General features: G+C 43.4%; 1 protein-coding gene across 4 annotated transcripts in view; it reads left to right on the top strand.

The window, feature by feature from the left end:
• The window catches only part of kaznb (kazrin, periplakin interacting protein b), a 98,108-nt gene that overhangs the window by 5,011 nt on the left and 76,078 nt on the right, over nt 1-17,019 (top strand). For all 4 annotated transcript variants that reach the window (XM_019892408.1, XM_019892409.1, XM_019892411.1 and 1 more), the window contains one exon: nt 13,522-13,685. In XM_019892408.1, the coding sequence (XP_019747967.1) occupies nt 13,522-13,685 (164 nt within the window). The remainder of the gene's footprint in view (nt 1-13,521; nt 13,686-17,019) is intronic.

The following is a 17,019-nucleotide window of genomic DNA, read 5'->3' as shown; positions in this document are numbered from 1 at the left end:
TATATATATATATATATATATATATATATATTGGGTCAGAGGACCTTGAACAAATCATTTCAATACTGTGACGGGGAAAATTGTGATTATTTTTTCAAAATGAGTGCGCCCTGCCTCCCCCTACTGCAGTACGTTATGTTACCATTTGTAAGACTAATCATGAATACTTACAAACAACAAGATGTTACTAAGTGGTTAGTTATGTAACTCTCATTTCTCGTTTGTTTGCACATTGGCAAGTCGGGGAGCAACTGATTGCGTTGAGTGTTTGTACAGTATGCTGTATGTCTTCCAAATCATTCACCACAATAGAAATTGGGGCGGGTGCGTTAACGACCCAATTGCTGCACTACAGCATCGACTTAAGTTGGTAATAACTTTTATTGTGGTTCTCTGGAGCATGAAGATTGGTTTGGCACGAGGCAGATTAATCAATCTCACAGTGCTGCAGGGTTTCAGGGCTCTGTGGCTTGAGTTTGAATTTCTTGGAGGGAGTCTATCCAGGTGAGACAGTGGCAGAAGACTGGGTCAAGCAAGCGAGGACCAGAACCAGCGATGCGAGCAAATTAAACCACAGCAACATAGTGTGTTGGTCAAGGAAGAAGCTACAAAGACCCAAAGTGGGCAAGAATAAAAGTGAATGTGTGGATATTTTTGTGAGGCTGGTTTAACCTCATTCACTCAATGACCCTAGCTGGTGGACAGTGTACGTTGCTCATGTGCATGTTTCGCCGTTTCATCCACACATACGTGTAAAATTATAATTATAGTCTACGCGAAGCATTGTTGCATCACACAGCATATGTGTACTGTATAAACTGTCTGGTTTGATGGCAGTTGGCTGGGTCTCGCTAGCTTAAAGCTCGGAAACGTATTTTTGGGGTTGGTGCATTTTGATTGGCAAGGCGGCGTAAAACAAGTGGATGACCGCGGGCCACCCATGAAAGCTAGGCCGCACGAGGGTTCGGTCTGGTTCAGCCGGATTGCTCGGCTCGGCGTACGACAGGTTTTAGAGCTCCTCGTTGTCTGCCATGAGTGCACGCATGTCACGAAGACAAAGATGGGAAAGTGGTGGGGCGCTCAGACTTGTGTGCGGATAGGGGCTTTGGATGACCATGGCCGCATAAGAGCGCCTCCTTGTCCTGACATGGAAAAGATCCACGACAACTCGGCGGAAGATATTCCAGCCACCGGAGGCTTTCAACAGTTACTGGATAGTTTCATGTCTCAACCATGTAGTTATTTGTCGGCGTAACAAAAAAGCTACACAAACTAGCATCTTTCATTCCAGGACTTGTAGTGGTATCTGACTGACAGTTGACATTGAGTCGATGGTTTCAGCACATTCAGCGGAGACACCCATAACTGTGACAGCCCAATGGGGCCACAATCTGACGATTTAAAGAACCTTTTTTTTCCCCTCCACAGGCAGCTCACCCCATAAAGAACCTTTTTTTCCCCTCCACAGGCAGCTCACCCCAAATATTATTGGTTGTGTAACTTTACAGTTGAGACGTGGGCAGGCATTTCAGAGACCTAACTATTTGTACGAAAGCCATGAAAAAGTCATATTTCTATTTTACGCATCACTCAGACATGGATCCTCTCGGCATGATTCTTTCCGCACATCAGCAGTTTGATGAGGAGTCCGCATCCCACGACGAGGGCATCATATTCATAATGCAGTTATATGAGGTGGTACGTAGGGAAACGCTGCAGAGGCTAAATTATTGACAAGTGGAGGCTATCAAGGTTTTCGGGAGCAACGTTGAAAGGCTTCACTTGAAACGTTATTGTAATGTCATGCCCCCCCCCCCCCCAAAAAAAAATCATAGTGTGGGAAGCCAAGAGGAGGCCTCTTGGGTGAAATTCTCAGCTGTTGCATCCGTCTCCATATGGGGGCTTTATGACGCATCCGTTACAGTTATTGCCAAAGAGAGGCGTCTCCGTGGAGGTTCAAAGCCAGAGCATCGCCGCTACTTTTACATTCTAAACGCCGTACGCTCCCTGCACACTTCATTAGATACACCCGCGCGCCCGGAATGACTTGTTAAATGTTGCTAATATATACCGTTTGTAATCTTAATGCGTTTTGACCTTGTGGTGACCAGATATTTTGCTTTTGCAAGCATAATAAAAGCACTTTTAACCCGCTTGCTTTGACTTGGGCTTCTAATGAAGTACTTCCTTCATGGTCTGACTGTATCATCATTGGCTCATTCCTTGTTTTGACCTTTGTAGCTAATCTTTATCGTCATGGCTGCACGGTTGCCAAGTGATTAGCACATCTGCGTCGCAGTTGAGCATCTGTGTTCAAATCTCAGGCCGTCCTGTGTGAAGTCTGCATGCCCCCCCCCATTCATATGTGGTGTTCAGGAATTCCAGCAGAGCCTCCCTTGTTGGTCCCAGTTTAAATATCAGAATCAGAATCATCTTTATTCCTAATGGTGAAAGCTTGTGTCCATACGCTGCTCAGCTTAATTACTGCCTGATCCAATCAGCCTCACTGAGCATGTATCGCTTGTTTGCCTCGTATGTAAACATGCTCACTTATGATGTGTTTAAAGACTCGCGTTTGCAAAAGCTCCTCGACTTCATTGCTGGCGGCGAGACGCATGCATCTTCATTAGCTCCCCGCCCGCCAACTCCGTCAAGGCAGTCAATAAAGCAAGAGGAGTTGACTAACACCGGGGTTCAGTGTTTGTGCTTAGCAACAGTAGTTCCATCACTGGAGTTTTTCTATGTAATCCTCACAATGAATTAGTTTTTGTCTGATATTTGTTAGCTAACTGCTAGTTGGCTAACCTAATTAGTTTTATAAATAAGTAGCTTGTTTTACTCTATTTATACGATCTACATCGCAAAGTAAGGTGGCACGGTGGTTGACTGGTTAACATGTTATAATAAATTTGACTTGACTGGACATTACATGGGCAGCGGCTCGGTGGTCCACATCCCAAAAACATGCACGGCAGGTTAAATGGAACACTCAAAAATTATCCCTAGATGTGAGCGTGGGCACGGATGGTTGTTCGTCTGTTTGTGCCCTGCGATTGGCTGGCAACCGGTTCAAGGGTGTACCCCACCTACTGCCCGGAAGACAGCTGGGATAGGCTCCAGCACACCCGTGACCCTCATGAGGGGCATGGTATCGGTGGTTGTTACGCTCTTCATTTTTAAAGTAACTCATGTTTGGACACTGTTTTAAATTGAAACCTGTGTATATGAGTGTACCCATTTCAAGTAGCTGCACACAAGCTGAATATACTTGTGTATTCACCTACTGTGAACATGCTCCCTCAGATTTAACGCCCTCACATCTCCAGCACTTAAAAGTAGCCGAATATGCTCGTTGCCGCATCAACTCAACACGCACAGCTTGAGAGCTTTTGAGAGGGAGCAGCTTTCGCAGAATAGCTTAACATGTTCGACAGGAAATCCGGTCCTGGACATGAACAGAGAGGAAAGTAAAAAGATGTTGTTATTAAAATATCTGGAGTGAATTTTATACGGCACGCCAGCGGTTTCCGTGTTTGCTGTCATAGCTGCGTTTTTCTGCATCATTGGGTCATGTACTGGAATGTCTGCTGACTCCACATATCTGCCTCCTAGTGCCCACTCTCTGCTTGAAACTCCGCACTCGCTCTCTTTCCCCTTTATCTGCAGCCGCATTGCCAGCCAGCGTGGTCTCACCACAATTAAGTACCAAAAGGGATGCATTATTCATATAAATCCTGCATGTGTTTTTTTGGGAGTAACTTGGAAAAAGCCCCGAGGCCATTACTGCTGGGCTTTGCTATGAAAAAAAATCCAAAATATTCACAGACCAAAGTTGAAAAATGACATCCAAAAAAAAAGTTTTTTTTTGTAGAAAATAGTGATGACTTCATAAAAATAAAGATGTATGATGAGAAATAAGTCAGTGTTTTACAAGAATTAATGTTCATTCATTTTCCCATCCGCCTTATCCTCACAAGGGTCGCGGGGGGCGGGGGGGCTGTCTTTGGGCAGTAGGCGGGGGACACCGGTTGCCAGCCAATCGTAGGGCACATAGAGACAAACATCCATCCGCGCTCACACTCACACCTAGGGACAATTTTGAGTGTCCAATCAGTCTGTCATGCATGTTTTTGGAATGTGGGAGGAAACCGAAGTACCCGGAGAAAACCCACGCAGGCACGGGGAGAACATGCAAACTCCACACAGGGAGGCCGGAGCTGGAATTGAACCTTTGCACTGTGAAGTCGACGTGCTAACCACTGGACCACCGAGCCGCCGCCCATGTAATGTCCAGTCAAGTCAAATTTATTTATACAGCCCGGAATCATAAAAAGTCTCACATGCCCAACGTTGATAAACATTAAAGACTTCCTAAAGATCTTAATGCCGAGGAGGGCAAGGAACCCCCCCCCACCCCCAAATAAAAACAATTGAAAAAAATGAGAAACCTTGAGAAGGGGCCGCAGATGGGAGAACCCCCCTTTTCAGGATGACCAATCTGCAATTGATGCCAAGTGGGCAACATTTAACACAATATTGTGCGATACAATGTTAGAATAGTTTTTTTTTTTTTTAAAGTCAGTTTATCAAGATGAAACGCTGTAGGAAGTCACTGCCGGAGAGGTGGTCCCTCCTCAAAACCCGGCCCGGTTGGTCAGTGAAAAAATCATCAAAGCACCATCCCCGTGTGTAGTTGGTCCACCCCAAATGTTGTCTAGCCCCGTCTGCGCAGATCTTGTCCAAGTCGGTCAGAGCAGAATCCGTACAGTGACATCCAACTGGGTCATCATCATCATCATCATCGGGCCCCTTCTCCAGACCAGGGAGGAGAGGGAAGGACAAACCAAAGAAACAGCAGTCACACAGGCTAACATGAGAAAGTTCACGACATAACCTGAGTGATGAGAAATCTGTTGCCATTTTAGGACAATAAAGTCCTAATATGAACTTTTATTGGAATATCCCCCTAAAACATTGCATGATGGTTCCAGGACGAACGACTGCAAGGTCCATCCAACTTTAGCGTCGTCTTTCTTTCTGGTGTTGTACAACATTCAGGAGTTGTGCAGCGGCATGATGCAGAGCGAGCGCGTTCCCGAGGAGAAGTCTTGTCGGCTCCCTCCCCGCCGCCCGTATAAATATGCATCAGTCGCCCCTGTGGTGATGAAATGTAGCTCATTCTCTTGGGTGCTTCTTTTTAACATGCAAAGCACACTCTCTCGCATGGTGAACGCCTCAATGTTCCGACCACAAAATATCCGTCGTTTACACAAAGTATGGCACGTATATGCAGGGTGTTTTTAAAAGTCTGTCACTTTACATTACCCTCTTTGCCCAATGACTGTTGATGATATGAGATTTTCGTTTGTTCTGGATTAATAGTTAAAACTGCCAAGAAATCGGTCACCGGGTTACAAGGTAACTAATAAATAACTACTAATAAAATTGCTCAAATATTTTCATACACGAAAAACGAAAATGCTTTTAAAAAAAACAAACTACCTGAAACTACATCCTAGGTTGATAAAACAAAAAAAAATAGCAATAATAGGGCAAAAATGTCCTTCGTCTTTGTTGATTAATATCATAAATGACATTTTGGGCTTAATTTACTGTTTGGCGGGATTGCGATAAATAATAATAAAATTAATACTAAAACTAATCAAATCTGAACTGAAATAAAGCATCCATCCATTATCCAAGACGCTCATCCTCAAGGGTTGCTGTTGTGCTGGAGCCTTTCCCAGCCGTCTTCAGGCAGGAGGCGGCTGGGCAAGGCTCCAGCACGCCGGCGACCCTCGTGAGGATAAAGCCGATCAGAAAATGGATGGATGGATATGATCTATAAATCAACACAACCTTGGGTAAAAGTAACCCAATCTGCTCAAAATTCTCAGCTAAGCGGGGGCTGGGCTAGGAAAACCCTACATGTGAGCCCTACATGTGGAGATGAAGATGTTCCAAGAACAAAGTTGAGTCAGGTTTAAAAACTGGAAGAGCTAATGAGCACACTATATGGGCAAAAGTAAAAAATAAGTGTGTGCGGGTAAGTGTACGTCCGTACGTGGGTGTGCAGTTGTCTGACGAGAAGTTGGTGTCACTGAAGTGGCTGGATGAGCAGCGCGTTGAATCCCGACTAAGCTGCACTTGAAAGGAGAACATTCAGTGCGGAACGTGATGAAAATATTTCATCATGGCTCTGACATTTGTGTCGTACACGCAAATGTCAACCTTGTGCTGTTTGACCTTGTATTGTGTAGCTGTAATTATTGTCTTGTCTGCTTTTTTGGAGGGTAGGGGGGATCCACTTTTCTCAGTGCTTGTTTTTTTTTTTTTTATTTATTTTTATTTTCCCGTTATGTGTCAGTACTGATGAAATAGCCACTACTGTGGAATACGAGATGCCAAAAACATGTGATTCGTTAAGATGACTGAACTTTTGGTCGGGAGTCCTCTCCCTTCCCTTCGCTGCCATCCCGTCCATTTCCACTGGGAGACACCACAGTTGCTCATGTTGCTGTGCAATGGGTAACACGTCACCGTATATAGCCAGTGTCAATGTTCCTATCCTACAACGTCTGAATTGATGGCCGAGAAGATGAATTCCCATTTTGTCAAAATGAATCTTTTGGCCGCAGCCATTTCACGTCTCAAAGGTTGTAGCAAACCTGTTGGGAAGTGCTTGGGAGACGGTGAGCAAGTCTGGCTAGACCAAAGTCCCGTGAACTTGAGTGTATTTATAGGTCCAGGGGTGCCAATTAAATATCCGTTCAGCGCTTTCTGCACCGCTTAATCTCGTTTGGGTCTTGGCTCGCTGCAGCCTGTCCCAGCTGACTTGAGGCCAAAGGCAAACTACACCCTGGACTGATCACCAGTCAATAACAGGGCCGATAGAAAGACAGATGACCATTTCTACTCTCTGTCAATGAGTATGAACTGAACCCAAGCCGCCAAGTGCAGCCGGGTCAGGTGAAAAAACCCCAACGTTGATTGCGGGTAAAATCTGAGAAAAACATGACATCATGTGAAAATGTCTGTGAGTGACCAGACGGGGGCAGCGTTGCCTCTCCTGCATATAAAAGCTGCACCCTCCAGCACTAGTCATTCCCCAAAGACTCCAAGCCACTCTTTTTTTCTGTGACTTATCACACCTAAAAGGCTTCAAAAGCAAAGTTATCATCTACTGCAGAGAACTTTTTGCACGTGGGAATACAGTCTGGGTTTTTTGTATGTTTATATCTGCGAGCAATTAGCTGCTGTTTCCATATCAACTGAAATAGCGAAACCTTGCAGAAATGATTTGGCTTTATTATGAAAGGATTACCGGAGTGCGAGTGAGCCGTGTCTTATTTAAAATTCACATTTTTCTATTCATACATTTGGAGAATCTCGTAAAGTTATCCACCAGTGGTTTCCTTGCGCAGTTTCTGACTTGGCTTGGACATATTACATTTAATGAGCAGCAAAAAAAATTGACCACAAGTATTGAGTGTCAAAGTGTGGACAGAAGCAATGACACAGGATGAGTGCAGTTTCAGGACATGGAAATGGAAGAAAACTTGAAGCCTCTCTTCTGGTTCATCATCAACGTGTCTTGTTTGGGTTAAAAAAAAAATTAAGTTAATCCATAGCTAGGAAACTCCCCTGCTAGATTAATTCAAAGATTAAAAGATGTGCCTCTCCATTTTTGTTCATAAATTGGAGCCTTGCTCAGTTTTTCTCAACTGTTATCACCCAAGCTAACTACCGTTTATTTATTTTTTTATTTTTCAGTAATCCTGCGAACTAACCAGATGGCTAGTTAACTAGTTATTTTGGAACTAAATGCTTATTTGTATCATTTTACAAGCTACTTTTTGCATAATCCTGCAAATTTTCTTTGTAGAATTTTTTTAACTGCACATTTTTGTGTAACTTTATTTATTTTTTTGTATAATCCAAGATGATAATATGGGAGGAATTGGAAGCAAAGAAGAATGAAGTAAAGAAAGAACCAAGAGAAAGTAGGAGAAGAGTATAATCCAAGATGATAATATGGGAGGAATTGGAAGTAAAGAAGAATGAAGTAAAGAACCAAGAGAAAGTAGGATAAGAAAATTGAACCGTGTGTGTGTGTGTGTGTGTGTGTGTGTGTGTGTGTGTGTGTGTGTGTGTGTGCGTGTGCGTGTGCGAGGGAGAGCCATACTCTTCAATGGAGGAACTATTGGCTACAAGACAACTGCAGTTGTTTGTTTACATTCAAATGCATTTTTAAGGTATTTATTTTTTGTTCCATTTTTTTTCCTGCAGCGCCATCTTGCTTATGAACATCAACACACATTTTTAGTTACATCGATCAAGGTTAAATGCAAGGCGGCTGCTCATTTTCAGTGGATGTCTTCCAAAATAAACCTCTCGTATCAGATGTGCTTTGTTAAAAAAAAAAAAATTAAATCGACACACAGAATTGGATAGAATTGCTGGTAGCCATAAAGAAAGAAAAACCTACAATGATTACCGGAATAACTTGAAACTGACAAAAGTGACGTGTCCAATTACTCAAGAGGATTTGTTAAATTGGACCCACATGCTGGTGTTGCTGCACAACGGTGTGGCCAACCGTGCTGCAGGCTTTCGCAAAGAGCCAACATTGTTGAGCCCTAATTGATACTTTCAACCCACCCCACATTAAAAGTCCATCTTTTCGCATGTGACAGTTCAAGGTGGTGTTATTGCTCTGGTTGCAGTCCAGTGTGGACTCCTTTTGGCCTTGCTAAAACTGCACAGGGTATTTGTTCTGGCACCATCATCTTGGAAATGAAGCTCAGCGCTCTGGTGTGCGATTGCCTCATATTGTTCATTCCCACACTTCTGGACCTTTTGGCTCCAAATGGAGCTCTTGGAACCTCGTCAAATTGCCTTGGCAGAGGCTATCTGACACAGAAGTGATGGTGCCCCAAGCATACTGAGGCAAAGAGCGACTTTTTAATGCAGTTTTATGTTGGACAGCATAATCGTGGGTGTTTTGGACTTTTATAAACACACTCCTGATCGTTCTTTGTTTTCTTATATACATTCTATTGCTTCTTCCCGAGACTGGTATGGGCTCACATGCCCCATTAGAGCTCATTGTTGATGTAACTTTGCTCCCGTGGTTGTCTTCAAAGAATGTACTGGGCTGTGCACATTTCACATGGAATGCGAGGCCAAACGTGCAGCATCTGTAGCTTTTTGCTTCTGGAATTTTTTGGGGGTGCATATGGGTAGTTTTTACCTCGAATGGCTCCAGACAGTACCCCTATTTCTAACATTGTTGGGTAAGTTATACCAAGTTGTTATTTGCAAAGTACTTATTGCAGACAGCAATCTTCACCCAGTCTAATAATCCAACCAAAGTATGTCGTATTGTTTTAAGAAGTGACTATGCCTTACTTAGGAGCCCTGTGGCATCCCTTTTGAAGGCTCACCAGGATTCAGAGCTTTGTTCTTGTTGTTAATTGCTGTGAAAGAGTAATGTTGAATGTGCTTGATGAATGTTTCAGAAAGGAGATGACAGTATACCATTTACAAATATCTCCAGTACTTTTTATTGATTGATTATTGTGTTGCTTGGTGGATTTTGTTCATTCTTTTGTTTATGTTCACCTATGGCATCTGCCCTCACCTCGCCATCAGTTGACACGTGTGATTCCCCTCTTCTCTTTGGTCCAGTATTGTGATTGACCCTAACCCCAAATGTTGTGGAGTGACATCGTCCTTTTGACCCTAACATGCATCTGTCACGCCTTCAAAGGATCCCTGACTGTAATGGCATGTTTGCTCTACATGATCTTTTTGATTGTTCATCTCAACTATAAGATCACATTTTTGAAAATAATTTCCAGTTTAAAGTAGAAACTTTATTTGCATGTACACCGCTTTTGTCACAATGCATTCTGGGTAGTGACGTAGAATGGTTGCTGCTCTCTGCCGAGCTAAGCCAAACAAATGCGAACTACTACTCGCATGCACGAAAAGGAGTCAGAATGCCACACTCTGTCACGGAACTGTTGGGAAGTCAAAAGGCGGTGGTGGAATATCGTTGTATATAAACCAGAAATTGGGTACTGATGTCACAGAACTCAACACACACTGTTGCCTGTATTTTGAGTGAAAATCGTTCTAAACACACACAGAATTGGTCATTTTCGGTGGTGTCTTAGGAGCAGCTATTTCCCGATGCCGACTGAGAAAAAGAAGCGGTAAACGTTGTAGACTTACAGATGTCAGGCTGCTTGACCGGCATTTAGCGTTGTTTGTTTCCTCCATTGCGAATTTGAGTCAGTGGCCGGGGGTCGTCCACAACTGCAGCTACCGAAGAAGCATGGTTCCGGTGCGTGTCCGCCTCATATCTTTGTGTGTCTATTACCACGTTTTCACACAACGCACGTGGGCGTTGAGGCTCCTTGTGAGGAAATATGGTCGGCACTGCATTTTATTTTAACCCTCGTCGATAGCCAGACACACGAGGAGAGCACAGCCGGAGGTCTTTGGGCAGGCGGACTCTTCCAACCGTGTCCTCCCACGGTTTTCTTAACTTCCTTTGCTCAGGAAAGCTTTGGAGGCTTATCTCACTTTTTTTTTTTTTTTTTAACTTCCCCTTTGATTGAAAATCACATTCAAAAAGCCACGCGCGGTGTGGCATTTTGACTCCTGTTCGCCGATGATAATAGGAGTTCTCATTTGTTTTGCTTTGCTTAGCAGAGAGCAGCAATATGGCCAGCAACCATTCTACGTCACTACCCAGAATGCATCGTAACAATGGCGGCGTACGGGCAAATAAAGTTTCTACACAATGTATTCAACTGGAAATGATTTTCGATCTTAAAGTTCTGTTACTAACAACCAAATAAATCATATTGAGCAAATGTAATTGCCGCGAGGGTTCCTTTTTACCCTCACTAGTGGATTGAAATTCTTATTCGACCCTAACCCCCAAAACAAATGTAATCCCTGAACCCAACTATAACATCTTAACTCTAATAGGCTAACCCTAACCAATGTGGGCTGAAATTATTTGTTAGACCCCATTGCCCAGACCGAAACCCAACCCGAACCGCACTCCCAAAATCCCAAATATCATGACTGGCTTTGACTGAGATTGTACTTTTGTCTCTTAACGCGAACACCCTAACCTTCAAATCCCCGAACCCGACTATCACCCCCTAACCCTAACAGATGTGGCCTGAGATTGTTCATTCGACCCAAACAATTGAACTGTAACCGCACTTTGTTCTTTTGCCCAAACCCTGACCGAACTCCATTCCCCCAACCTGAGCACTCACTCCCAAACCCTGACCGTATGATGTCATCCTTTCACTTTGAAGTGTCACAGTTTTGATTGTGAAATGATAAATTGGATCAGAAGTGGAAGAGAAGAGGGCGTATCCGCTCTCACAATTCGATTGCCTGTCGCCTTTTCCGCGGCAGCGTCTTGTTTGACCCCTCCTGCCCCCAACCGCACATCGACAGGGCCAGATGTGCGCACCTTGTAAACATTGAAGGCGAGATTTAAATTCACTTGTCAGTCTCTTGTCATAAACATTTTATCCACCTTTATCGCTGGCTGATTTGATGCCTGCTAGCTGCGGGGCCGTCGCGCCCTCGTAAAAAGTCGTTGCTGGAATACCAGACAAGGCTGGCGAGGAGTGCTCGTAAATCTTTGATGCTTGTGGTGAAAAGTTAACCTTGGCTGTTGTATTCTGCGAGTCTAAAGCTGCTAATATATTGTTGGCCCTTTTAATAATTTTACCGCCTGACAATACACTGCGGGCAGGGATTTGAAGGTATCGGGAAAAAAAGTGTGTGTGAGTTTTACAAATTTCTTCAGGGACTTTTCAGAACATTTATAGTGCAGATCTCAAAATCAAACCACAGAGAGCTGTATTGTGAAAACAAATCATATTACTAATATTATTTTATTATATAACAATATTCAGTATACCATATGCATTCATTTCTGAATCGCTTATCGTCAATAGAATACACTTTTCATCTTCTAGGCCACCCCTCTCAGCTGACATGGGGGATGCCGTGACAACCATAACCACTGTTTCCTGGATAGCAGTGTGTGTAGCATTATGTTGTATTGTTTTTATTTCCAGACAATTATTAAATTGCCTGAGATTTGCTGTTCAAAGTGGATTATGCTCCGCTTTGACGTGGTTCCAGCGAGACCCCTTTGAAGTGCACCCAAGCACTTAATTCGGTCTTTCACGATCGATCATATTACGTTAGCTTAGCAAGTAGCATAGCTTCTCTGTCTTTCCCTTTTGTTAATTTCGCCTCTTAATCTTTTTGTGGGAAGGACATTTGTAAGAAGTGTATCTTATTCGCCATAATGGAGATTGTGATTACAGACATAGGGAAAAAAAATTGCAACATGTTTACGAGCGGTAGTAGCTAGCCGAAGCTCATTGCCAGCAAGCTGCTGCAGCCTAAGTAGCCAAGTAGCACTGATCTCACCGCGACCTGCAGAGTAGACTACCCGCACATGCCTCTCCGTCGTTCAATTGTAGGAAAAACGTAAACATTTGTGAAGCTCAATGTTGCTGTTTCTTTATGCTTTGATCAAGATCAAAATGTAAATTTAGACTCGGAAGCCGCATTGCAAAACATTTTGAGCGTTGTGTGGTTAAGTAGCATCCAGCATGCCTTGCCCTTTTATTTTTTTCAAATTTATAGATAGCACCAAAGTGACACGATAAGCACTTTCCTATCGTCTTTGCACTATATACCGTCATATTGCCCAGCTCTAGTACAAATTATTGTTCATTAACATGCAATGCACGCCTCCCTGCAGTGAAAACATTGTTGTGGGATTACAACACCGCTTCATTCATGCAGACACCACGAGTGTATTGCTGCTGATTAATCCTGTAAAACCCACATTCCTTTTTTTCCCTTCTTAATACTGTGAAACTTAACTTTTTGCATCACAAAGACACACACACACACACACACACACACACACACACACACACACACAATATCCGTTTTAATTAAGTAATTGATTGAAAAAGTAGATACGTTCTGTTTAAGGGCAGCATGTTCGCTCGCTCTGATGATCTCGCGCTGACTTTTGTGCACGCGTCCCTGCGGTGAAACGTGACTTTCCGTTGAAAAGACAATTCTTCCACAATGTCTGACGCCACAAAAAAGACCCACTTTGCACAAACCCAGCGAGACAAAGTGGTGCAAAACAGTGCTGTAACGGCCATTAACTGCAACAAGACATAAAATGGCATTATGATGGCGGCGGTCCCCGGGAAGAATCATATCACATAATTGAGCAAATGTGGGTTTCTGTGTCTGGCTAATGGATTTGTCCTAATGTGTTCCCCCTTGTTGTCCAAAACGAGAATTTCATTCGCTGAGGAAGAATCACAGCGACTTCATCGAGAGGATTCTCATTAGCATGCAGACAAACCAAACGCTCAGCGTGCGAGAGATGATGAGAAGACGTTGGTGCTGTAAATGACTTTGTCTTTTCCCCGCACGCAGCCGTCCAGTCGCTCAACAGCCTCAACGACCAGATCGCCCAGTTCATGTTGAGCCGGCCGTGGAGCCCGAGTGATGACGAGCATCACTTCCTGACCAGAGAGCAGGACGGGGACCCCTTTACCAAATCCATGACCCTCATGAGACACCTGCTCATGGATGCGCAGGTAACAACATTTTCACTTTTCTATTTTATCATATTTTGTATCCAAGTGACTGTGTCTATTTGTCCGATTTTTTTTTTCATTTTATCAATCGTAGTTTGTTTATTTCAGTCAGTCGTTAACTCATCTTACAAAAACAGAAGCCAAACTTCAGTGAGACCAACCGCAAGACCTGAACACAAACCAAATGGGAATTATCACGAAAATGAATAAAATCCTCTACCAAATGAATAAATGCGCCATTTTCATCAAAACGGACAAGCTCATGACCAAAAGTCCCAACGTTTTCATGTTTGTTTTTCGGGGGGGGTTCATACATGATTCGTATTTTGTTGTAATTGTGTTTTCAACCTGATTTTGAACACGGTAAGTCAACCACAGATTTTCAATTCTTTTTCATAATCATGCCACCGATTGACACCTCCAACACAGACACATTTCCGGTTTATAGTTAGTCTTGTTTCGTTTTTTTTTTTTTTTTTACTTTGGCAATTAAATTGTGTATTTTGTTAAAAAACAATGACATCACTAATTTGTAATTATTATAGCTAATAAATGACATGAGATACTATTACCGGTATTCATATCGCAATACCTGGACATAATCATTTTACAAGTGTGTCATATGATTACGATCATAATTATTCGTTCCATTATTGGTTGCATAATTGTATTATGACACTCTATCATTCAATTTTCCTCAACAGTTTTTCATCCAAAATAGTTTGTAATCCTACAAATGTTGAAAGGAGGCAAATATATATTCAACAATGTATCAAGTGACCCTTTCTCCTCTAGAATGACAAGTCATCCTTATCGTGTTCCTCCCCTTTTTCAAAACGTTCCCTCGCACTTGATGATGAATGTGAGACGCCCGGCGCATTCGTCCTCTGAGTCGTTGACTCGACTGCGCTCTCACCTGCAAGCTGAGGTTAAACGCGTTCCGCCCGCACTTTGTTCCGCTGCTTTTGAGGACTAGACTTGGCGCTTGATGGATGACGAGGAACTTTGGTGGCTGCTGGAGCAATGATTTGTGTGTGTGTTCTCGTCATCTCTTCCATTGAAAGTGGACGAGTTAGAAGGCTCTGTCAGAAAAGATTTAAATAGTCTGCACGCGACAAAAGATGTGGTTCACGGGGAGGCTGGCTGTTGCTATGACGACAGCCAACAGAGGTTGTTTACACTCGTTTCTAAAAGAAAGTCTCACACTGGCACTCGTTCCTGATGTCAAAGTCATTCTGAGGATCTGCGTTGTGTCTTCACACTGGAAAGGGACCATTATATTCAAAAGTATGCAGCCCCCGCTCGGTTTGCCACTTTTAGATTGACAATGTTCTCCTGGGTTGCATGAGGTGAGGCAGGCCAAAGCCGGATCATGAAACTTCACAGTAGCTTCTTAAAGATCATATCAAATGAATTCATGATTTTTAAATACACTTCTGCTGAAAGCATGCACGAAGACTGATGCGCGCAAGGCCGGCAGATGTAAGAGAGGGAGGTGTGCGCCGCTGTGGGAGCGGTCACATCTGGCTCCGATCATGGCCGATCAAGGTGGTCCATCGCATCCTTTTAAATGCGGCGCGCTGCGGTAGAATCTTAAAAAGGCAGCATGCACCTCTGTGCGCCTCCACCACCCTCGATTGAAATGTTTTTCTCAAAACATAACACACTTTTTTTGTTTTTTTAACTTTACCGTAGGAACTCAAGTCAGACAAGAGCGGAATAATACATGCAGAAGCGGTTACAATTAAAATCACGACCGGACACTGTTTTATTGGTTATGTGGTCAAGGTGAGGTAAAATGCGTTCAAAGTCAGACTGCGTGAAAGGAGAGCATTTAACAAGGTGCAAGTCGCAGTAAAGTGAACCCCCCCACCCCCATTAAATCATTGTAGATTAAAAAATTCTGGCCTTCCTTTTTTTACAAAGGTCACAAATGTATAAATACTCTTCAAAAAGGATATCTGGTCACTCACGTTTGTTTGTTTGTTTGTTTGTTTGTTTGGGCTCATTTTTGAGTTGAACACAGGCGAAACTTTACAAAGTGATGTTTGAAGCTTGCGATGACTGAGCCTTAATCTTACCAATGTAGTCATTTCAATTAAAACCCTGGTAGATCCAGCTTAATTCATTATCGATCATGAAATAATTAAAGTTAGGGTATGAGTCTGAGCCAAAAGAAAAACAAAATAGATTGGGGAGACTAATGATCCAGGGAGGTCTGGGGCGTCCGCGAGCTATTTTGTGGGGACCGTTTTTCCATTCAGCGCCTTCTGAAATGATGACAAAATGACCGACTTAGGAAGGAGATAAAGTGAAGCAAAAGAGAGAGAGGGAGAAATGGAGAGGAAACATGCTCAAGTTATGATCCGAATTTTCCCCCGCTGCCATTGCATCAAAGCAATATTACTTTTTGCCAGTCAATCAAACGTTGAATGTGGCTTTTAATTTGCGCGTGTCTTGCATTGCCAAACTTAGACACGTCAGCTCTGGGAAAAAAAAAAAAAAAACACAACTGCTTGATGCCGTTGAGTATGTTTATTGCAATGGGCGTGGTTGGCTTTCCATGATGTCGGCACGGAAACCAGTTTGCTTCTTGAAAGGCGGGATCCGTTGGGCGCAATCTCAGCAAGCATTTCGATGAGATGCTCTTTGCCTGCTTGCAAGTGGCAGACATTTTGAGCGTACGCACCAAGAACTGCAAAGGTTTTCTTTCTGTCACGGAAAAAAACATTTTTTCTCCATTGTCAGCCAGTCCTTCTTGTCAAAGGGCACTTTGAACATGTGGAAAAAGCGCAAAAAGTTAATTTAGCTTGATATGGCTGCTTTAAGGCACATTTTCTTAGTTGTGTCATTTCAAGCCTGTGGTTGGTTAGGAACTCCAGAAACACTTTTCTCGATTGAAAATGGTTTTGTGTCGACCCTTAGACCTTACGGCTTTCTGTGGTGTACGGCGTCAACTCAGGAAAACATATACCTCCTGTTGAGCTTTCAAATTTGATGCACTTTTCGGGTACTCACGCAGAGAGCACACAACACAGAATGGTCCAGTTTTTTCCTTGTGCTGGTCGCCGCCTCCGCATGACAGAATTCTAAATAATTCACAAGAAGGCTCATTCGCTGTGTTGGCAGCGCGCGTGAGGGGCGGCAATAAATGAGACGTGCCCGGTGCGGCTTGTCATTCCCACATGAAAACCTTCTCGGCTTCTCGTTTGGCTTTAAAGCCCCTCGAAAAGCCAACGCTCAGACGAGCGCGGGATCAGAGATGGGATTGTTGTTATCAGAGCCCCTTCAGTTCCCCGTTGACCTCCGATTTGAATGCCTCCACAGCTTGCGA

This window comes from Hippocampus comes, unplaced genomic scaffold (assembly GCF_001891065.2).
Source record: "Hippocampus comes isolate QL1 unplaced genomic scaffold, H_comes_QL1_v1.1 scaffold137, whole genome shotgun sequence".
In the NCBI taxonomy this organism is placed as follows: Eukaryota; Metazoa; Chordata; class Actinopteri; order Syngnathiformes; family Syngnathidae; genus Hippocampus; species Hippocampus comes.
Note: the sequence above shows the minus strand (reverse complement) of the source record. Positions and strands in the feature narration are given on the sequence as shown.